This window comes from Leptonychotes weddellii, chromosome 1, assembly GCF_054177405.1.
Source record: "Leptonychotes weddellii isolate Sample4059 chromosome 1, ASM5417740v2, whole genome shotgun sequence".
Taxonomy (NCBI): domain Eukaryota; kingdom Metazoa; phylum Chordata; class Mammalia; order Carnivora; family Phocidae; genus Leptonychotes; species Leptonychotes weddellii.
The window spans coordinates 128,123,505-128,146,901 of NC_138369.1; the positions used below are offsets into that span (position 1 = coordinate 128,123,505).

The 23,397-nt window shown below is 37.4% G+C and overlaps 1 protein-coding gene across 11 annotated transcripts in view; it reads left to right on the forward strand.

Annotated features, from left to right (window-relative positions):
- The window catches only part of DLG1 (discs large MAGUK scaffold protein 1), a 241,778-nt gene extending 227,002 nt beyond the window's left edge, over window positions 1–14,776 (forward strand). For all 11 annotated transcript variants that reach the window (XM_081831903.1, XM_081831904.1, XM_081831902.1 and 8 more), the window contains 3 exons: window positions 3,043–3,152; window positions 11,748–11,839; window positions 12,952–14,776. In XM_081831903.1, the coding sequence (XP_081688029.1) occupies window positions 3,043–3,152; window positions 11,748–11,839; window positions 12,952–13,058 (309 nt within the window). In that variant the 3' untranslated portion in view covers window positions 13,059–14,776. The remainder of the gene's footprint in view (window positions 1–3,042; window positions 3,153–11,747; window positions 11,840–12,951) is intronic.
- Window positions 14,777–23,397: the final 8,621 nt, after the last annotated feature.

Consider the following 23,397-nt stretch of genomic DNA (forward strand, 5'->3'; position numbering starts at 1 on the left):
CTCTCTCATTCTCTCTCTCAAATAAATAAATAAAAATCTTTTTAAAAAATTTAAAAAATTAAAAAAAAAAAAAGTCTGCCTTCAGCTCAGGTCATGATCTGGGGCTCCCTGCTCAGGGAGTCTGCTTCTCCCTCTACCCACCACCCCATTCGTGCTCTCTCTCTCAAACAGATAAATAAAATCTTTTAAAATTTTTTTTTAAATTGTATACTTTAAATACATGCAGTTGATTGTATGTCAGTTATACCTTAATCAAGCTGTTTAAAATAAAAACTGACAATCCTCTTGGTGCTTTGAGGGGAAAGAGAACTTACAACTTTAACTTTATCCTTGATGAACTACTTAAATGTTTTGCCAACTCACATATACTTTTTACAATAAATATAGTTAATAAAATGGTTTTTTAAAGAATTTGAGGTAGAACATAGAAAAATAGAAGGTCTAGAAAAAATTAACACAATAGACAAACCATGAACTGACCTGATTTTTTTAAAAAAGGAAAAATCACAAATAATAGAAATGACAAGGGGACATACCATTGAAATATTATGAAATCATAAAAGACTATATCTTTCTATAAATAAATTTTTTAAAACTTGGTTGTGATGGATAATTTTTTAGAAAAATGTGGTTTACCGAAATTGACCTATTAGAAATGGAAGATTTCTTTAGAAGAAATAGAGCAAGTTATCAAGGAACTACCCCACAAAGAGCACCAGACTCAGATGGCTTCACAGGGAAATTCTACCAAATCTCAAAGGTTAGATTGTTCTAAAGCCCCCATATACCGTTCAAGAGCATTCTTTTTATGAAGCAAGTATAATATTGATATCTAAGCCTGCCGGAGACAGGAAAAATCATAGACCAATATCATTTACAAATATTAATGCAAAATGTTAAATATTTTTAGTAAACAGAATCCAATACCATATTGCAAAAACAATACACTATGACCAAATGGGATTAAAGGAATTTAAGGTCAGCTCAAAGTTAGGAAATTAATTAATGTAATCTTCCACAATCTAAAGAAAAAAATCATATATCCATAGATGCCTAAAAAGCTTTTGGTAGAATTCAGTACCCTTCCTGGGAGGAGAAAAATTCAAAAATACAGAGATTGGTGTTATATTTTTAAAAAGGAAAAAGAGAGATTGAGATGGATGAATGGAATCCTTAATAGGAGAAACATGAAGCAGTTCCATTATTGAGGAACAAGGCAAGGATGTCCATTATCTCTATTGCTATTCAACATTCTACTCAAGGTATTCAACTATCTCTATTTCAGATAATAGTGTATATACCTGGGAAACCATACAAAATCTATCACAAAATTATTTTGTAAAATAAATTATAAATTCATTATAAAACTAAAGACCATTATAGGGGCGCCTGGGTGGCTAAGACGGTTAAGCGTCTGCCTTCGGCTCAGGTCATGATCCCAGGGTGCTGGGATCGAGCCCCACATAGGGCTCCCTGATGAGCAGGGAGCCTGCTTCTCCCTCTCCCTCTGCCTGCCGCTCCCCCTGCCTGTACTCTTTCTGTCAAAATAAATAAAATCTTTAAAAAAAATAAAATAAATACCATTATAAAATGAAAAATACTTTAAAAAACTAGAGTAAGGTTAGCAGTATATAAAATTAAGATGTAGTGCTCGTGGGGCACCTGGGTGGTTCAGTCAGTTGGGTGTCCAACTCTTCATTTCAGCTCAGGTCATGATCTCAGGGTTGTGAGATCAAGCCCTGCTTTGGCCTCCGTGCTCAGCAGGGAGTCTGCTTGAGATTCTCTCTCCCTCTTCCCCTCCCGCCTTGCTCTCACTCTCTCTGTAAAATAATAAATAAAATCTATAAATAAATAAATACTCCTACTAAATTGAAATTGTTCATTAAAATATACTTAAGCCCTTGGATTACAAAATGCATTATCAGGGGCACCTCGGTGGCTCAGCTGGTTCAGCCGTCAACTCTTGATTTTGGCTCAGGTCATGATCTCAGGGTCTGGGGATCAATCCCTGCATCGGGCTCCGCACTGAGTGGGGAGTCAGCTTGAGGATTCTCTCTCTCCCTCTGCCCCTCCCCCTGCTCACACGTGCTCTCTCTCTCTAAAATAAATCTTTCTTTAAAAATACATTATGAGGGCGCCTGGGTGGCTCAGTTGGTTAAGCGACTGCCTTCGGCTCAGGTCATGATCCTGGAGTCCCGGGATCGAGTCCCGCATCGGGCTCCCTGCTCGGCGGGGAGTCTGCTTCTCCCTCTGACCCTCCTCCCTCTCATGCTCTCTGTCTCTCATTCTCTCTGTTTCAAATAAATAAATAAAATCTTTAAAAAATAATAATAATAATAAAAATAAAAATACATTATGAGGGCAGTACCTGATTTAAAATATGTTATAATAAAATCTGTTTGATAAGTTATGATTATTACCCTATTTAACATGGAAACACTTTTCATAAAGATAAAAATCCAAATGGCCTTTGTAAGTGAATATAAGCACATCAGAAAAATGTCTTAAATCTAGAAGTGGGATTCCCAATTGCCAGTTTGTGATAGTTTTTGCTAGTCCCCAATAAAATGAGAAATAGATTAGTGGTAATGCGGTTTTATAAATTTTAAATTTATTCAGTTTTAAAAATTCTCCTTCATTTTAGTCTTTTTTTACCTTCTTGTTGATTGTATATTCTTTTATGAAATGATAATTATGGTAAGATGGTACCTTAGGGCGGTTGTTTTTCTTGGCAAAATAAAAGTTAGGAGCCCCATATTGGTTGCCATTTTGAGACTGGTCTGTGAAAGCTAGGAGTAAGGGAACTGTATTTTCATTCCTTTTTAAATGCAATATTTGAAAATGGAAATTAATTATTCATAGTCATTATTCATTGTCTTCATTTCCCCTCTGAAATTTGCTAACAGAAATGACAAGTTTGCTTAAAGTGAAGAGGATCCAAACATATCGTAATCCAGATATTGTATCTGTAGGAAATGTACCTTTGATATAATTGAAAATACTTGGTTCACTTGTTTTTCTTCTTTATTTCCTCTATTTTAGGGCAAACACTGTATCCTCGATGTGTCTGGAAATGCCATAAAGAGATTACAGATTGCACAACTTTACCCAATCTCCATTTTTATTAAACCCAAATCCATGGAAAATATCATGTAAGTATAAATGCCTAAGGCACACGCCTCTAAGTACAAATCCAGTCTCTGTCACTTATTAGATTGGATAGTTTACTTACCTTCCCTGCATCTCAGTTCCCTTATCTGTAAAATGGAGATAGTAATCGTATACTCACTTCATAGGGTTATTGTGAGGATTAAATAAGCATTCTGTGATACTAGCAATCATCATCATCAACATTAATATACTAAAGTGTATAAGGTAATATGTATTAGAATTTTAAGTCTAAGTAGTCACATGTGGCTACTAATTACTGAATGGGAGCAGTGTAGCTCTGGGTAACCACTAAAAGAATAAAATAATATATAACTACTTACTAATAGAGAGCAAAAATCAAATTTAAATAAAAACTAAAAGAAGAGCTGGGGCGCCTGGGTGGCTCAGTTGGTTAAGCGACTGCCTTCGGCTCAGGTCATGATCCTGGAGTCCCAGGATCGAGTCCCGCATCGGGCTCCCTGCTCGGCAGGGAGTCTGCTTCTCCCTCTGACCCTATCCCCTCTCGTGCTCTCTATCTCATTCTCTCTCTCAAATAAATAAATAAAATCTTTAAAAAAAAAAAAAAAACTAAAAGAAGAGCAAATAGAAACATAGAACAGATGGGACCAAAAGGATACAGATAGTAAGATGGTTTAAACGAACCCAAATATTTCATTAACTAAATACTAGACTAAATGGTCTAATTAAAAGACAAGGGTTGTCAGAATAGTTGAAGAAAAAATAAACTAGATGTTGCTTTTGTAGGAGAGGGAAGAATTCTTTTCTCTCTACTAGGTTTTCCCTTGGACCTCTGTAACAAAATACAGATTAACATACAAATTTATTTAATTCAAGTTTTGTGTGACGTGGGAGCATTCATAAGGAAATGAAGACCCCAAAAAACAGTTAAACTTGAACATTTTTATACTAGGTTTGGTGACCAGTGGATAGTCACAGGAAAATATGATAGTACCAAAGAATATAAGCTAAGAGTAGCAAACTAGGGAAACTTAGCAAGGCCTGTTAGTTCAAATTCTTCTCAGTGTCCCTCCATCTTTGGAGATAAGGATGTTTGCTTCCTCCAGATATAGGAATGTCACCTCTCACATGAGGATCTTTGACCTGCCTCAGGAAAGGTCATTCATATACCTGCCATTTTGCAAATTCCTTCAGCTTAAAATATTCAGTATGCCAAAGTGCCATATTTTGGAATAGTGTGTTATGATACCCATCAACTATATGTTGCTTTCATAAGACACACCTTAAATATTAGGCTATGGAAAAGCTGAAAGTGAGAGTCTAGAAAAAAGATACACTGTACAAACATTAACCAAAAATAAGTTTGTTTATATTGCTATCAAAGTATATCTAAAGGCAAAAAATTATTACTAGCCATAAAAATGGACATTTCATAAAAATGAAAGAAAGGTTCATTCCATCAGGATGGTATATTTATACATTTGTACTTATAATACAGTCTCAAAATATGTAAAGCATAAATTGATAATTATACAGGAAAAAAATAATTCCAGAATCACAGTGGGAGAGCTTAACAGATCAGGAAATACTAGAATAAGAAAACAAAAAATCAGTATGGATATGGAACACCAAGTAAAAACCTTACGTAACTAACATATGTAAAAAACACTGCATTCAACATCTGCAGAATTTACATGTTAATTTCAAATGCACATAGAACAATTATCAAAACTAATTATATGCTAAGCCATAAATTTCAGTGATTAATAAAACAAATATTCTCTGATCATGGTGAAATTAAAGTAGAAATCAATAAAAGATCACTAGAAAATTCCCATGTATTTGGAAATTAAGCATTTTACTTCTGGATGGGTCAAAGAAGAAATCACAGCATAAGTTAATAAATGTTTTGAACTAAATGGTAACAAAATTGTAAGTAAATGAATTTGGAGTATAGTAGCCTTGGTGATGGAAAATCCACAGCCCTAAATATTAGGAAAGAATATAGGAAGTCAAATAAATTTTAGCAGTCTAAGGTCTTGAGAAATTAGAAAAAGACCAGTCAGTGAAACTCAGAAAGTAGAAATACAACGAAAGAGAAAACAAACATGTTAGGATCAACAAAATAAAAAATGTTTTCTTTAAAAATACTGTATACAATTAGATCAAGAAAAGAAAATACAGAAGGCATAAATAATATCAGGAATGAAAATGGGATATCACCGCACATCAGATAGACCTTAAAAAGGTTAACACAGGCAACCCAATAGAAAAATGAGCAAAGGACTTAGACCGTTCATGAAAGGAGATATCCAAATAGTGAATAAACATATGAGAGGGTACTCAATTAAACATGGAAACACAAGTTAAAACTATAATGTCGGGGCTTCTGGCTGGCTCAGTAGAGCATGTGACACTTGATCTCAGGGTCGTGACTTCAAGCCCCACTTTGGACGTGGAGCCTACTTAAAAAACAAAAACAAACACAAAAAACCCTAATGTCCAAAAATAGCTAAAATGAAAAAGAAAATATCAGTTGTTAGCAAGGACATGGAACAACTGAAATTCATAACACTGATGGGAGTATAAATTGGTACACCAACACTGGTAAACTGTTTATATAAGTATCTCCTAAAACTGAACCAACACATAACTAAAGATCCAGAAGTCTCATTTCTAGATATGTACTCAACAGAAATGTTTATGTGTATGTTCACCAAAGACATGTACTATATTGCTGACAGAAGTACTGTTCAAAATAACCAAAAAACACTATCCAAATGTCCATCAGTGAATAAATAAATTACGACATACTTACACAATGAAATATTCTACAATAATGAGAATGAGCCATCTCCAACTACACACAAAAGTATAGAAGAATCTCACAAACATAATTTGAGTAAAAAAGAAATCCAGACCTAAAAGTATATATAGTCTAGGATCCCTTTATACATATTCTATGATTCCAGTGTAATCATTGCTTACAGAAGTCAAATGGAGGTTACTCTTTAAAGGTAGGTAGGTGACTGGAATGAGCACACCCAGATTCTGGGGTTACTGGTGTGATGTTCTAGATCTTGATCTAGGTTCTAGATGGTACACAGGTAAGTTTAAGTTGGTTAAAATTCATCCAGCTGTATATTTACGATATTCCTCTTCTATGTTTGAAAGTTATACTTAAAAAAATTCTTTTTCAGAAAAGCTAAATTGTATAAACAAAAGCTAAATAATAAATATAAACAAAATATGATATAAATATAAATAAATAATATACATAATATATAATATAAATAAATATAAATATAAACAAAAGCTAAATAATACAAATCTTACACAAATTCTTCAACTAAGTTTATGGACATTAATTTAATACCAAAACCTGACTGAGACCTCATAGGAAATGAAAATGGTAAGCCAGTCCTAACACAAATATAGATGCAAAAATCCTTATCAAAATACAAATAAATTGAGGTCAACAATTAATTTTTTTAAATAAGATAAACAACCAAGTTGGGTTTATTCAAGAATGCAAGGTTGGGGGCGCCTGGGTGGCTCAGTTGTTAAGCATCTGCCTTCGGCTCAGGTCATGATCCCGGGGTCCTGGGATAGAGCCCCGTGTCAGGCTCCCTGCTCCATGGGAAGCCTGCTTCTCCCCTGCTTGTGTTCCTTTTCTCACTGTCTCTCTCTCTGTCAAATAAATAAATAAAATCTTTAAAAGAAAAAAGAATGCAAGGTTAAACATGTAAAAATTAATCAGTGGTAGAGCTAGAGAAAAGAAGGAGTAAGAAGCACCAGGAATCCATGTCCCCACCTAGACAATTGGACTTAACAGAATCTGTCAGAAGTAACTACTTTGGAACTCAGGAGTCTGCTTAAGGCTTGCAGCTTCCAGGGGAAGGTTTGAATGGTTAATTTTGGTTAATTTCAGCTTTTAGCCTGATAGCAGCTACCCATCTCCCCACCTTCAGCCCATAGCAAAAATCCTCAACAAAATTCTAGCAAACAGAACTCACCAACATATTAAGAGGATTACACACCATGACCAGGTGGTTTTATTCCTGGAATACAAGGATGGTTTGACATATAAAAATTAATCAACATAATGTACTGTATCAACAAAATGAAGGAAAAAACACAAATCATCTCAGTGCAGAAAAAGCTTTTGACAGGGGCACCTGAATGGCTCAGTCCAGTAGAGCATGTGACTCTTGATCTCAGGGTCGTGAGTTTGAGCCTCACATTGGCCATAGAGATTACCTTTTTTAAAAAGGCATTTAACAGCACCCTTTCATGATTTAAAAACACTTAATAAAAAAGGAATAGAAGGAAGCTACTCCAATATGATAAAGCCATGTATGAAAAACACACAGCAAACATCATACTCAAAGGTGAAAGACTGAAAGCTGTTCCTCTAAGATCAGGAACAAGGCAAGGATCCCTGCTTTTACCACTTCTATTCAACACAGGTATTGGAAATACTAGCCAGAGGAATTAGGCAAGAAAAGTAAAAGGTATCCAAATTGGAAGGGAAGAAATAAAATTTGTTTGCAGACGATATGATCTTATCTATAGCAAACCCTAAGGACTGCACGTAAAAACTCTTAGAAGTAATAAATAAATTCAGCAAAGTAGCAGCATATAGAGTCAACAGAAAAATTGCATTTCCATACACGGACAGTGAACAATCTGAAAAGGAATTCCATTTACAATAGCATCAAAAAGAATAAAATACTTAAGAATTAATTTAATCAGGGAGATGAAAGAAAGATTTGTACAGTGAAAACTACAAAGCATGGCTGAAAGAAAATAAAGGAGATAAAATAAATGGAAACACTTTTCATGTTCATGGATTTAGGAGACTTAAGGTTGTTAAAATGTCTGTACTACCCAAAGTGATCTACAAATTCAATGCAATGTTTGTCAAAATCCCAATAATATTTTTTGCAGAAATAGAAAAACCCATACTAAAATTCATATGGAATCTCAAGGGACCCCCAAATAGCCAAAACAATATTTTAAAAGAAAAAAAAACTGGAAGTCTCAGGGTTCCTAATTTCATAATTCACTACAAAGCTACAGTAACCAAAACTGTAGTATTGGCATAAGACAGATATATAAGACCAGTGGAATACAAAACTATAATGAGATATCACCTCACACCTGTCAGAATGGCTAAAATCAAAAACAAAAAACAAGTGTTGCCAAGGATATGGAGAAAAAGGAACCCTCATGCACTATTGGTGGGAATGCAAACTGGTACAGCCATCGTGGAAGACAGTTTGGAGGTTCCTCAAAAAAATTAAAAGTAGGGCGCCTGAGTGGCTCAGTTGGTTAAGCGACTGCCTTCGGCTCAGGTCATGATCCTGGAGTCCCAGGATCGAGTCCCGCATCGGGCTCCTTGCTCAGCAGGGAGTCTGCTTCTCCCTCTGACCCTCCCCCCTCTCATGCTCTCTCTCTCTATCTCATTCTCTCTCAAATAAATAAATAAAATCTTTAAAAAAAAAAATTAAAAATAGAACAACCCTGTGATTCAGGAATCACCACTACTGGGTATTTATCCAAAAATACAAAAACACTAACTCAGGGACACCTGGGTGGCTCAGTCGGTTAAGCGTCTGCCTTTGGCTCAGGTCCAGATTGGGATTGAGTTCTGCATTGGGCTCCTTGCTCAGTGGGGAGCCTGGTTCTCCCTCTTCCTGCAGCTCCCCCGCCCCCCGCTTGTGCTCCCTCTGTCTCTCTGACAAATAAATAAAATCTTTAAAAAAAACACTAACTCAAAGGGATACATGCACCCCTATATTTATTGCAGCATTATTTATGGTAGCCAAACCAGCCCAAGTGTCCACTGATAGATGAATGGATAAAGAGGTGGTAGTATGTATATACAATGGAATGTATATACGATTCAGCAATAAAAAAGAAAATCTTGTCATTTGCAATAACATGGATAGAGCTGGAGATATGCTGAGCAAAATAAGTCAGTCAGAAAGACAAAGAGCATATGATCTCACTCATGTGGAATTTAAGAAACAAAGGAAAAAGAGACAAACCAAGAAACAGACTTAACTACAGAGAACAAACTGATGATTATCAGAGGGGAGGTTGGTAGTGGGATGGAAGAAATAAGGGATGGGGATTAAACAGTACACTTAGCATGATGAAAAAAATTTAAAAGACCAATGGAGTAGAATAGAGAGGTCACAAGTAAACTGTTACATACATGATTTTTTATTTTTAGTAAGGATACAAAACCATTCGGTGGGGGAAAGGACAGTCTTTTCAACAAATGGTGCTGGGAAAACTGGGTATCTACGTGTAAAATAATTAAGTTGGACTCTTAACACCATATACAGAAATTAACTCAAAATGAATCAAGGACCTAAATGTAAGACAATAAAACTCTTAGAAGAAAACATAGGACAAAAGCTTTACAACATTGGATTTGGCATTGGTTTATTGGATATGACACCAAAGGCAGAGGTAACAACAACAAAGATTAGATTCCATGACTTTTTTTTTTTTTTTAAAGATTTTTTTTGAGAGAGAGCACAAGCAGAGCAGAGGAAGAAGGAGAAGCAGACTCCCGGCTGAACAGGGAGCCCAACACAGGACTCGATCCCAGGCCTCTGGGATCATGACTTGAGCCGAAGGCAGATGCTTAACTGACTGAGCCAGCCTGGCGCCCCATATTTTAAACTTTTGTATATCCGGGGCCCCTGGGTGACTCAGTCGGTGAAGCCTGTGACTTTTGATCTCGGGGTTGTAAGTTCAAGCCCCACGTTGGGTGTAGAGATTACTTAAAATCTTTAAAAAATAATAAAATAAGGTTTTGTATATCGAAAGACTCTGTCTACAGAGTAAAAGGGCAATCCACAGAATGGGAAAAATATTTGCAAATCATATCTAATAAGGGATTAATATCCAGAATATTTAGAGAACTCCTAAAACAACAAGAAGACAACTCAATTCAAGAATGGGGAAAGGATTTGAATAGACATTCCTCCAAAGAAGATACAGCCAATAAGCACATGAAAAGATACATAGAGTTACTATATGATCCAGCAATTCCACTTCTAGGTATATGCTGCTTTTTTGAAGAGATACTTGTACATTCATGTTTATGGTGGCATTATTTCCAATAACTAAAATGTGGAAGAAACCTAAGTGTCTATCAGTGAACGCATGGATAAGCAAAATATGGCACAATTATACAAAGGAAGGAAATTCTGCAGTATGTTCATGAATGATCCTTGCAGGCATTATGCTCAGGGGAATAAGCCAGTCACAAAGAGACAAATACTGTATGATTCCACTTTTATGAGGTACTCAGAGTGGTCAAAATCATAGAGACAAAGTATAATAATGGTGGGTAGCGGGGGCTGAGGAGAGATGACAAAGGGGAGTTATTTTTAATAGGAATAGAGTTTTGGTTTTACCAAACGAAAACAGTCGTAGGGTTGGGTGGTGATAATGGTTGCACAACAATGTGAAGATACTAATGCCAACGAACTGTACACTTAAAAATGGTTAAAATGGTAACTTATATGTTATGTATATTTTTTCACAATTTTTAATGAATCTTTTAAAATCCATGTAAGTGTGCCACATTAAGAGATTTTAGGAGTAAAAGCATATGATCATTTTAATAAATGCAGAAAAAGCATTTGATAAAATAAACATCCATTCATGACAAAAAACATTCTGCAAACTGAATAGGAGGGAATTTCCTTAATCCAGTAAAGGTCACTTATAAAATATCAAAGCAAATGTCATATTTAATGAAGAAATATTGGAAGCTTTCCCTTTAAGTTGGGAACAAACTCTCATATACCCATCATCCAGCTGCAGCAATAATTCTCAGCTATGACCAGTCTTGTTTCATCCATCCCCCTACCCATCCACACCAGATTATTTTGAAACAAGCCCCAGACGTTACATGATTTCATCCATATATTGCAGTATATATTTGAAAGATAAGAATTACGTTACTAGAAAACATCTCTCTGATGTCACACTTAAAATGATTTTTATATCATCAGATAGTTCATATTTTCCTGATTGTCTCATCAGTTTTCCTTTTGCTTTTTTTTTTTCAATTTATTTGCTTGAATCAAGTTCCAAATAAGATCTGTTTGTGACAATTGGTTGTTAATTCTTTTAATCTATAGATTCTCCCTCCATAGCTCTTCTTTTGTTGTTGTTAAAGAAACCACGTCATTTCTTCTATAGAGTTCTCCCCAGACTATATTTTGTTGATTACCTTCTCATGGTGCTGTTTGGTATGTTTATGTGTTATCTTTGTTATCCATAAATTGGTAGATAGATCTCTAAGCTATATCTTAATATGAAATTTTCATCAAAGTGAAAAATACCAAATTAATGCTTAGTTTTTTTGGCTGCCTTGAGCGAATGCAAAAATGTATTGAAACCCTCTGTCAATCGGAGCATAAAGCTTAATATACTTAGTGACAATCTCATTTTTAGTGACATTCATATTCTCAACAGAACTCAACTTTCCATGATTTTATGTTTTATGTGTCTCTTCTCCTTTGTCATCTTTTTTTCAAAAAGTATTATAATGTACTAATTGCTAATTTCTAAATTTATTTGCATAGGGAAATGAATAAGCGTCTAACAGAAGAACAAGCCAGAAAGACATTTGAGAGAGCCATGAAACTGGAACAAGAATTTACTGAACATTTCACAGGTTGGCATCATGTGTGTCAGTGCCCTGACAGAATTTTGATTTGGAGCCATATGAACTGACCCATTGAACTTTGAACTATGCCCACATCTACCAGTAATTAATTACTCTGATTAATACTATGTATTAATACTATGTAATTAATAATTGTGGTTTTCAGAATAATTCATCTAACCTAGGCAGTGGTGATGAGGAATCTTAAAAGATAGTGTTTCTTAAGTGGTTCATTAGGACATACTAGACTGGAGAAAAAAAGATTCAGACTTGATTTCTTCTGTGAAAATGACTTTTCTGATCTTATGCTTTATAAATTTTGATCCATTTTAATATATTATTTGTTTAAAAAAAATGAGTGGGTAGCAATTCCCAAATAATTTCTCATTCATTTTGTCCTTTAAATTATTCTTCAGGTGTTCACCCTAAGTACATCAAATGCCATGGTGTTGTAACCCATGTGCTTGCTTGCTTTTTTTTTTTTTTTTTTAATAATTTCAGACTTAACAGAACATTCACAAGAGTAGTACCAGCGGGGTGCCTGGGTGGCTCAGTCGTTAAGCATCTGCCTTCGGCTCAGGTCATGATCCCAGGGTCCTGGGATCGACCCCACGTCGGGCTCCCTGCTCCGTGGGAAGCCTGCTTCTCCCTCTCCCACTCTCCCTGCTTGTGTTCCCTCTCTCGCTGTGTCTCTCTCTGTCAAATAAATAAAATCTTAAAAAAAAAAAGAGTAGTACCAGCAATTCTCATACACTTTTCACCCATATTTTCTAAATGTTAACATTTTACCACATTTCATTTTTTTCTGAAACATTTAAGAGTAAGTTGCCAGCAGATGCCCTTTTGCCTCTTAAGTACTTCAGTGTGTATCTACCAAATATACAAAACTAAGTAAAAATCACCAAATCTCACTTTTTGATGAGTATTTAAAATAAAAATTCTTATATTTTTCAAGTAGGAAAATTAATGAAATGAGTGGCTGTTACTAAGCAAACAATACATAAATGGTCTCTTGCTGGATGAGTAACTAGTTCTAAGATTTAGCTTCTATTTCACCAGTAATTGTTATGGTAAAGATAGATAATTAATGGAGGTTTCTAATTTTGTTTCTGTTATTACAGCTATTATACAGGGAGATACGCTGGAAGACATTTATAACCAAGTGAAGCAGATCATAGAAGAACAGTCTGGTCCTTACATCTGGGTTCCAGCAAAAGAAAAGTTATGAGGACTGATGTTTCTCTGTTTCTCTTTTCCACAGTCCATTTTCTCTGACACTTCTTTGCCCTTTCCTTTTGGAGTCTGTCTACAATACACCTTCCACGTTGAGTCATATCCCACTCATCATGGTCTACAAGTTGTGCTTAGTTTTGACATCTAGGGTCTCCTTAAAGTTGTAGCATCTGTATTATTTTATGTCACTGTTGGTTTGTGGCCATTTTTCAGAACTGAAGATGGAATGGCCTGACCAGCTATTAAGGATTTGGGGAGACTGGGAAATTGTGGCAAAATTCCTTAATGTTTAAGGGAAAGTAACTTTAAGAGATTTTCAGAAAAGCTTTATATACATTCTTTTCAAATTTCAGTATAAATGAAAGAAAAGTGTTAATCAGTGATTTAGTAAACTTTGAGCAACAGTGCACGCTTAACTTTAATAGCATGGTTTGGCCAATATATTAACTCTCAAGTCCTTTTCTCAATTGACTTGTGTTATCAAAGCAAATATTTAATTATAGACAAATAAGGAAAATACGTTTTTTAATTTCAAAATTAATGTCTGCATTAACTTTCATAATTTCACAAGGGATATTCATTTTTCATAAGAGTTCTTCATGTCTTTTATTGTTTGAGGGTTTTTTTCTCAACACATTTGCTAGGAATAGCAGTGTTAAAAATGTTTTTAATCTTGTGCAGCACTGTTTATAGTGTCTTAAAAAAGTTCATACATAATGATCATCACATTCTCTGAATTGAGGCCATGTTTAGGTGCTAGGGGAGCTCACCTTTTACACATAAGGTTGAGGAAACTTCATAGACATAAATACAGACAGAACAGACATTACAGTGGTGATGTAGTAATCATTATGGCAATGGAAAAGGAGTCCAGTTCATAGTCTAAAACTTTAAATGTATTCTTAGGGATCAGATTTTAATGAATATTTTACCCACAGTAACTGCCTATTTTGTTATAATAAAATATATATATATATAAATATATATAAAACTTTCTTTAACTAAACTGTAACTATGGGAATTATTTTCTTTACATAGTTGCACACACACACAAACATATATATATATTTAAAATATATTTTTTCTTTTGCCACCTACTCTTAACTTTTTGTTTGGTTTTTAAATTAAATATTAATTGATTAGACTTTATCTTCCTTAATCATGTGAACTGAAAAAGGGGGTATGGTGGTTGTGGAAAGAAACCTTTAGGGAAATTAGATTACATACAGAAGTATAGGCATGTTCTCCTCTTTTCTACAAAAGTTTTCAAATGGTTCCTGGTTCTGTTTTGGGGTTTTTTGTTACTGTTGTTCTTGTCATTGGGTTTGGATTTGGTCTTCTGCCTCTCCTTCCAGTTCTCCTTTCACTAATAGGCAAATAAGCAAAAGCCTCGTGTGTGTTTTCCCCTCAGACTGCACACTTTTCACCTCTCGTAGCTGCTGTGCACTAGAGTCGCACAGATCTTCATGGTGAGCAATTTTAAGAAATTTTAGTGAAAGGTAGATATGATTTCAGAAATCAACTTCTCTGGTCTTTTAATAATATTGTTTGGCTTCCCTTTGCTTTTTTGGAGTTGTTTATTAAATACGTGTTTTTCACAGCCTCCTCATTACAGTTTCTTAAATGAGTACTGGTTTGTAAAGGATTATCAACATTATCCATTCCATTTATGAGAAAGAGGAGAACAGCTAATAAACTTTGTTGTAAAATCCATATGTTAAATGTGTCTTGAATTCTGAAAGAAAATATTGTTTACAAGCAAATATTTTCTTGAAACAACTTGGAGCATCATGTAATTTATAAACTGGATTCATGGGCCATTAGGGAACCTAATCAAATTTTCTTCTGTAGGTTTTGGAATTGAGTTCATGTTAACACATTGAAATATATACTGTGGCTATAACAATAATTGTAGTAGGTTGTTACCAAACCTAAAACAACTAGAAGAAAATTATTGTAAAATAATCTCAAGAGTCCCAGAAATCACTCTACAGCAAGACCCCAGTATAAGCCATTTTGAAGTATTTACTGGTCACATGTTCTAAAATAGCAAGAGATTATAAAAATGATGCCATTTATCTGTTACAATGTGTATTACATTGCTTTTGGATGTCCTTGTTAAGTGATGTTTTTGTAAGAAAATACTAACTTTTGTGCAGCTTTCTAGATTGTATAGAATTATTAATAAAAGTACTAATTGCTTAGTACTTCTGTGTAACAGCCACTTTAGTATATTATCATTTAATTTTAAAAAATAAGAATTTAAGAATTATTAGCCCCGCTGTAAGGCTTAAATGAAATCATTTGCCCAAGATGACTTAGCTAGTAAGCGGCAGTGCTTGGTATTTGTGTCCAAGTCTTTCTGCCCCATGTTCTTTCTAGTATATTATGCTGCCTTGTTTTTCTCAGCCCCTACTATGTAAGGCACTATGACTTAAATTATGTTAGTGCCCCTTTACAGAGACAGACTTAGATGAAAGTCCTTGCCCCGAGTCACACAGTAAGGACAGACCCACAGAACAAGTCACTTCCTGTCATAGCTGAAAAACATGTTTCTGGGAAACAAATCAGCCTAGCACCATCACAGTAACAAAAAACTTCTTTGGAACCAAAAATGGGAAGGCGGGGGGGAAAAAAAAGAACCAAAAATGGAACAGTGTTTATTAGGAAAATCCATTAGTCTGATACAGAGAGAATAATAATATTTCAACTCTTTTATGAGATATTCATATTTTAATATTCTTAATATTTTTTAAGTTGGCAAAAACTAAAATGCCTCTTAAATGTGACTACACGTTTCTGGTTGCTTTTCTATTCCACATCTTCCCAGGGCTCTTCAAAAATGATGGAAGCAAGCTTGCAGAACAGACTCTCACAAACACCTGGTAACCCACTACATAGTATTTAAATTCCAAGATGGCAATTTGGGGGCTTTACTCATGAGAAAAAATTTGTTTTCTAGAGTATTAGAGTAAACAGTTTACTTTCCAAAATTCTGTCTTGAATACTCTTAATTTACATGTGGTAAAACAAGTCCAGAGATCCCCATGCCTTAACCAAAGTTACACTGCAAATCAGGAACAGAGCCAGGATTAGAACCTTTGATTCCTGGTTCCTAGGACAGTGGTTTTTCTGCCATCCAGTTCCTTTTCTTCCCATGGTGTAAGCTGAATTTAGTGGGTTATTCAGTCCCTCAAGCTTTGCATTACTGATTAAAAGAAAGTAAATACCCGTAAACTTAGGAGATTTTATTGAGGTGCTTGAATATGAAAGATATCAGGGAAAAACAACAAATGTCACTTTTCTGACCTAAGTTTAGATTTTCTGGTGTTTTAGTCCAATGTCAAAGATTCCATTTATCTTCCTCCAGAATTGCACAGTATAGCTCCCATCGGCTTTGGCAGTGGAGTACTATAATGTGAAGAATGTAGGCTCTGAAATCAGAGGGCTTAAATACCAGCTCCACCACTTACTGGTTATGTAACTAACCTTGGACAAGCCATGCCATCCCTCTTTCTGTTTACTTCTCTCTAAAATGGAGATATCTGGGGGCTCAGTCAAGTATCCCAAGTCTTGGTTCGGGTCAGGGTCATGATCTTGGGGTTATGGGGTTGAACCCGCATCAGGCTTTGCGCTCAGTGGGGAGTCTGCTTCTCTCCTTCTTCCCCTCTCCCTGCTCATGCGGTCTCTCTCTCTCTCTCTCTCTCTCTCTCTCTCTCACACACACACACAAATTAAATGGAGATATTTTAATACTAAAATAAAGGAGCTTAGCACATAATACATTCTAAAAGTTAATTCCCTTTTCCTTTGGAATCAGAAACCTGGAATTGTTGCAACTCACTTTGTACAGATTACCTTGAGCCTTCATTTTAAATGGGATTTGAGTGACTATCTTGCAGGATTATTTTAAGGGTTAAATGTGTACAAAACACTGATCACAGCATCTGATACTTGACTCTTACTACCTTGCTCTGGAGTATGTTTATGATTGGTAGCAGAAGACAGAATAATATGGTCCACCATTCTTCATCAACTATAGAGAAATTTTCTTTGATGGACTTGGAGTGAAGAAATTATTTACATTTCAGTCCCTATAATCATGTTTACTCATCTCTTCTAAGCATCCCTACTCTGTCAGAGATGGGACTTTTGCCTACTCTACCTCAGTCTTCAACATGAAACTGGAAGACATCAAGATTTCATAAGCCATCCTCACATCTGCACAGTGCTAAACACAACAGTGCCTAGCAGTTCTCTATCAAGAGTCTAGAAACAGGCCTGAAAAAGATTACTTAAATCACCCAGGTAAGATACATTTTCTTTTATTCAGTGTGACTTAGAATAGTCACTGCTTATCCGTGATTACTTTCTCAGTGACTTTCCACTACCAGCTCTTTCTTCATTCCATGCCCAAATATGGTTACCTGAGAGTTGGCAAAACAAATCCTGGTCTGCCAAACAGCATAGTGAACAGAATTGATGGTCAGGTAAACTGATGTTGTTTGAAGCTTTTAGGAACAGGTACCAAACCTGACCAGGGAGAGTTTCACACTACAATTTTTCTAGCATAGTAGAGTATACAGATGGGGGGGGGTGGTGAAGATGAGAGGAAGGAGACTAAAAGACAGTGAAGGCTGGAATTCGCTCCCACTGTCCCTTGTTGTTTACTTGTTATTGAAGTATAACATACATATGTAAAATGTATGAATATCATAAGTGTACATATACCCCAATGAATTTTTATAAACCAATACCCATGTAACAATCAGCATGAAGCTCAAACAGAACGTAACCAGCTCCCCAGGTACCCCGCCTCATCTCCCTCCCAGTCATTACTCCTACTCCAAGGGAAGCCACTATCCTTTTTTTTTTTTTTTTTTTAAGATTTATTTATTTTAGTGAGAGAGAGCAGGGTGAGGGAGAGAAGCAGGCTCCCTGATGAATGTGGAGCCCCACGCAGGGTTCAATCTCACATCCCTGAGATCGTGACCGGAGCTGAAATCAAGAGTCAGATGTTTAACCAACTGAGCAATACAGGCGCCCCCCCCCTAATTTTCTTTTATATCTTTTTAATTTATGTACAGTAAAATTCTCTATGCTGTTCAATTCTGTGAGTTTTGACCCATGTATATACAGCTCGTAATCACCCCCAAAACTTCTAGTCCGTACCTACTCCTACCCCCAAACTCTGATAACCACTGATAATTTCTCAGTGCCTATAGTTTTGCCTTTCCCAGAATGTCCTATAAATGGAACCGTACCCTGTAAATAATTTTGGGTGTGGCTTCTTGGACTTAGCAAAATGCATCTGAGGTTCAGCCATGTTGCTGCAGGAATCAAGTTTGTTATTTTCATTGCTAAGTAGTAGTCCATTTTATGGATGTATAATTCATTTATCTATCCCTTCACTGAAGGACTTTTGGATTGTTTTCAGTCTTTTCCTCTACATTTTTGTGCTTCTTTGCAACTTTAGGTCTGCAGCAGCAAGGATCAGAACCAGAAATGGGTTTCTGATCTGACAGCTGTGACAGGCCCTCCCCCACTCTACCTCCCTGTCTACTGTGAGAATCCACACATTTAGGCGGTTGTACAGGAGCTTATCCTAAAACAAACTTTAAATGCAGAATAATATATCCCAAGAGCCTGTTTACAGAACAATATTATGTCTAAAGTAGGAGAGTATGAGAGTAAGCAATTTCAAATTTTTAGAATTTCAAATTCCCAAGAATAATACTCAGGTGGTCCAAAAGCTGGATGTGCCAGTGACCCGTACCAGATTCTCATTGCTAGTGTCTGAAGGGAAATAAATGTAGTCTAGTTAGGATAGTAGTAAATGAGAAGAATATATAGTCTGAGCAACCAGTGAGAACATTTGTTAAAGGTGAGATTAATAGCCTTACGATTTAGAAAACAGTCCATGAAGACAGTCCTAATCTTTCAAGAAAATCTAGTTTGTTGAACACCAAAGGATTGTAGCTTGTTTTTTTAAATTAATGACTACTAATTTCCTTTAGCTGGTAACTTCTCTGTATCTTAAACATTACTTATATTCTATGATTAACAGAAATCTAATTCCAAAACAGTATATTTAAGGAATCCTTGAACCAGAGCTGCCCATCCCCTTCACTGATGGCATGCGGCTAGCACAACGGGCCTTGTCCGTGTTTTCCATTCAGATCGTAATATGACTTGATTTCTCTGGTGTGTTTTCAAAAATGACAACAATAACAACATTAGGTCATTCCTCTTAATTGGCGCTAAACTGAACCTTAGAACTACTGGTGTTACCCAAAATAGGAATAAACTATTCAAATTGAGCATATATTCATCCCTGTTTCTGCAAATCAACTGTTAATGACCAATATCATTTGGACAATTCTTACCTACAGTAAAATGATTTTTTTTAAACTGTGTAGAAGTCTGTGCACAAAACAATTAGCATGTGAAACAAGACATGGTGAATTCTCTGATGGAAGAAAAGATTAGAACAAGTGATGTAATCTTTCTTTAGGATGTCTAAAATCAGGTTCATTCACCTCACAGATGGGAGGGCTAAAGACAAGATGAAAGTCCCATATGTTTCACACTATGAATTTCTACGAAAAGATTTTCTAAATCTTGTGACAGTCATTTGATCAAAAATATCTACTTCCCTAGTGGTATTTAAGACTAGAAAAGATATGTCTTAATAATAGATCCCTCGGGGCGCCTGGGTGGCTCAGGCAGTTAAGCGTCTGCCTTCCACTCAGGTCATGATCCCAGGGTCCTGGGATCGAGCCCCACATCAGGCTCCCTGTTGGCGGGAAGCCTACTTCTCCCTCTCCCACTCCCCCTGCTTGTGTTCCTGCTCTGGCTGTCTCTCTGTCTCAAATAAATAAATAAAATCTTTAAAAAATAATAATAATAGATCCCTTTCTTTCTGAAAGTTCAGTGCTTGCTTCAGATCTAGTTTATCTGACGTTCCTTACTCTTACTAGGAAAAAACTTTACTAACCTTTTAACTATTTTTCTACCAGTAGCTAATAATGATTGTACTTAATAGAATATTCTCTCCATCACCCACATTTTAACCTTAATGCTTCTTGACATCTCTCTTCCCCAAATATTCAGTCACCAAATACTGTTGATTATCCCTTAATGTCATATTTTTCTTGCTATTATTTCCACTGTCATCACTCTAATCCTTAACCCGCCCTCAACCCCAAGCCTTGGTTACTGAGGTGGCGTCTTAATTCATCTCTCAGCCTCTAATTTGCCCCCTTGCTGACCCAGCCATCACCAGATGACTTTTCCTAAAATGCAACTTGGACTGTGTTTCTCTTCAGTGACCTTCATGGATCCTAAATCCAAACCAATTAACTTACCCTGTCTAGTATAGTTCTGGAACATAGTATGAGGTCAATCAGTCATCCCCTGCCACCTACCTCGCCAACCATACCTCATCAGTTCTTGTCTGTGGCTGTTGGTCATGCAAAGCCCTACCTTTCTTCAAGGCCCACCCTAAGTCCCTCCTCCTGCAGAAGACTCCCTAGTTACAGCCCATGGAAACTGAATGCCGGCAGTATATACTGAGTATCCACTTAACACTGAGCATGTTCTCCCTGTTCTGCTTTTACCTCCTTAGGTACTTGGTTTGTCTCAGATTGGGTGGCCTTCTCCTTGTGTTCGTCTGCCCCAGTAAGGTACCCATGGCAGGCGATTGGAGTGCACAGCCTGCGGGCCTCTTGTACAACAACAGTCTTCACTGCCTTGGCTTTTCATGACCTGAAAACATCATTGTGTAAAGTGTTAGCGGCCACTTCATTTGCAAATCGGTACAGTTGGGAGGGAAGAGTGGATGGGAGTAGATAAAACAGTCTGACTACAGATCTCTAAATCAGCCAAATTTTTTATTTAATTATAGTCCTTTCCTTTCTGGTCCCTGGTATAGTGTTCACCACCGCTAAATTTCTCTGTGCATACCAGTCCTTCCAAGTGTTCCCCAAATAAAAATTATTTGGGCTTGTTCTTAATTAGTCAAAGACATCACAGCTCATAAAAATAGAAAAATATAAACCATGGTTTGTTGAGATGAAAAAATATGAATTTTTCTAAGATTTTGGGTAAAAGAATTGTGCCTCCATATTTTGCTGGCTCATTAGCTCACAACTGTCAACACAGGTTCTCCACCCCCTGCATCAAAGGCCCCCTCTTCTTTCTGAGTCCCCAGAGACTATCTTTAATGTGTTCCATCCCATAGCATCTGCTACTGTTCCTCAGTTCCCTGGCAAGCAATCTGCATGTTGTGGGGGGGCACCCTGAATCCTTGGGGAGCCAGAGCTGTGTCTTTGGCAGAGTGGAGAAGAGCTCTTTGTATTTCATATAATGGAATAGAGTCGGGGGGGTGGGGGGGAATGGTCCCAGAACAGTGTTGTTTAGGTCCCAACATCTCATAGAAGTCTTAGTGAAACTAGTTCTTGTTTCTAGAAGGAAACTCAAAGGCACTCTTCCTCTCCTCAGTATGAGTCCAGAATAGGGACCAAACTATCCTCAGTGCTTCTGCTCCTCTATACGACTTGTTTCTAGGTTAAATTACTGGTCGTCATTGTCTCATTGCATCTGATACACCCAGGGATGTCCATACCTCAGAAATGGCAGGATCCAGGCTCAAGCCAAATCAAGAGTTCCCCATTACATATAGATCTCTATGTGTGTAATGACTATGGCCAAAGCTATGTCCATGCTAAGGCCAAGCAAATGAGTCAGACATAGAAGCCTCTGGAGCCCAGAGACAGCAAGTTCACCGATGAGTCACAGTAGGGGAATGACTCCCCAGAGATAGGGAAAGGACCTCAACTGCAAAATTGCTCACCCAAGCTCTTAGGCTGTAGCTGTCTGACACCTTATCAGTGTCACCTGGAGTTTTGCTAGAGAAATAACTTCATGAACACAAATCTTGCCAGGACCTTCTGGTTGCTCCTGGAGTGTGACAAAATGAGCCTTTTCATCCTCGTGGTCAGGAGGGTGAGACTTACTAAGGATGCTTCTATTTATTTCATCCTCTTAGGACAGGCCATAGCCCCTCTGCCAGGGCCACCTGCTAGTCTGTGTGAATCAGAAAGAGGTGCCCCCTCCTGATAGATCCAGCTCGGAGTGGAAAAACAGCTTCCACACATGTCCCCCTCCGATTCTCCAGAGCAGACTTCAGAGCCATCATGACCTACCTTTTACATATGGATAAACTGAAACTCAGAGAAAGGAGAACGAACCTGCCCAAGGCCACACAGTGGGCCAGTGGTAACGAAAGAATAGAGCTCGGGTCTCTTGAAGTCCAGCCCGTGGAATTGCCATGGATCATCTCAGGGTGTGATAAGCAGCAGCGTCCTGGCCTGTTCCAAGAAGCCGGGCCTCCCTTCCCCACAGAGCAGAGCAGGCTCGAGAACTGACAGATTCAGACGCAGGGACACCTTCTCTCGCACTCAGTGTTTTTATTACATTTGTCCTCTACCCAAGGCAGGGAGGCTCTCATTCCCGGGTACTTGTGAGAGGGCGAGGACAAAAAATAAGGGCACAAAGAGAAGCAGAGAAGTCAGGATTTCAGCAATCCACTCCCCACATCCCCAGCACACATGGAGAGCTGCACTTCTGGTCTACCTAGAAGGGTGCTTCTCAGACTGTGCTGGGCACCAGAAGCAGAAGCATACATTGCTGGCCCTACCTCCAGAGCTTTGATTTAGCGGGTCAGAGGTGGGCCTGAGAATGTGCATATCTAACACGTTCCCATGCTGTGGGGTCCGGGGACACACTCTGAGACCCCAAGGCCTAGAAAAATAGACAACCCACCCTTTTCTCCCTCACCTTCTTCATTCTCTCTCTCCTTTCATGTCCCTCTCTGTCCTTTTCTGTTTCTTCCTCCTCCCTCTTTTTGGTCTTCTTCCCATCTTTCAAAACATGATGGAATGAGCCAAGCTGCCAGGGGTCCCAGTTCTAGTTCCAGCTCTGTCACTGACTAAATGTGTGAACATAGGGTGAAGTCACTTCCCCAGCATAGGCCCAAGGAGAGGCACCCCCACTCCCACCCTCCCAGCTCCTCCCCAGCCAGGACCACATCTACCCGGGCTCATCCCTGTATCCCCACTTTGTGCAGTATGTACTTGCAGAGAGGCTGATGAATGAATTTGCAGGCCTTTCAGCCTCCTTGCAGTTCAGGGGATTCTGACTTCTTCCTTCCCGAATCTGAGCTTTTCCCTCTTCAACGGCACATATTGAGGATCTTTCTAGAACAAGGAGAGGGCCGATAGTTGAGGGGAGAGAGCCCTAGAACAGCCTGTGAGCTGGGGTAATCAGACCCC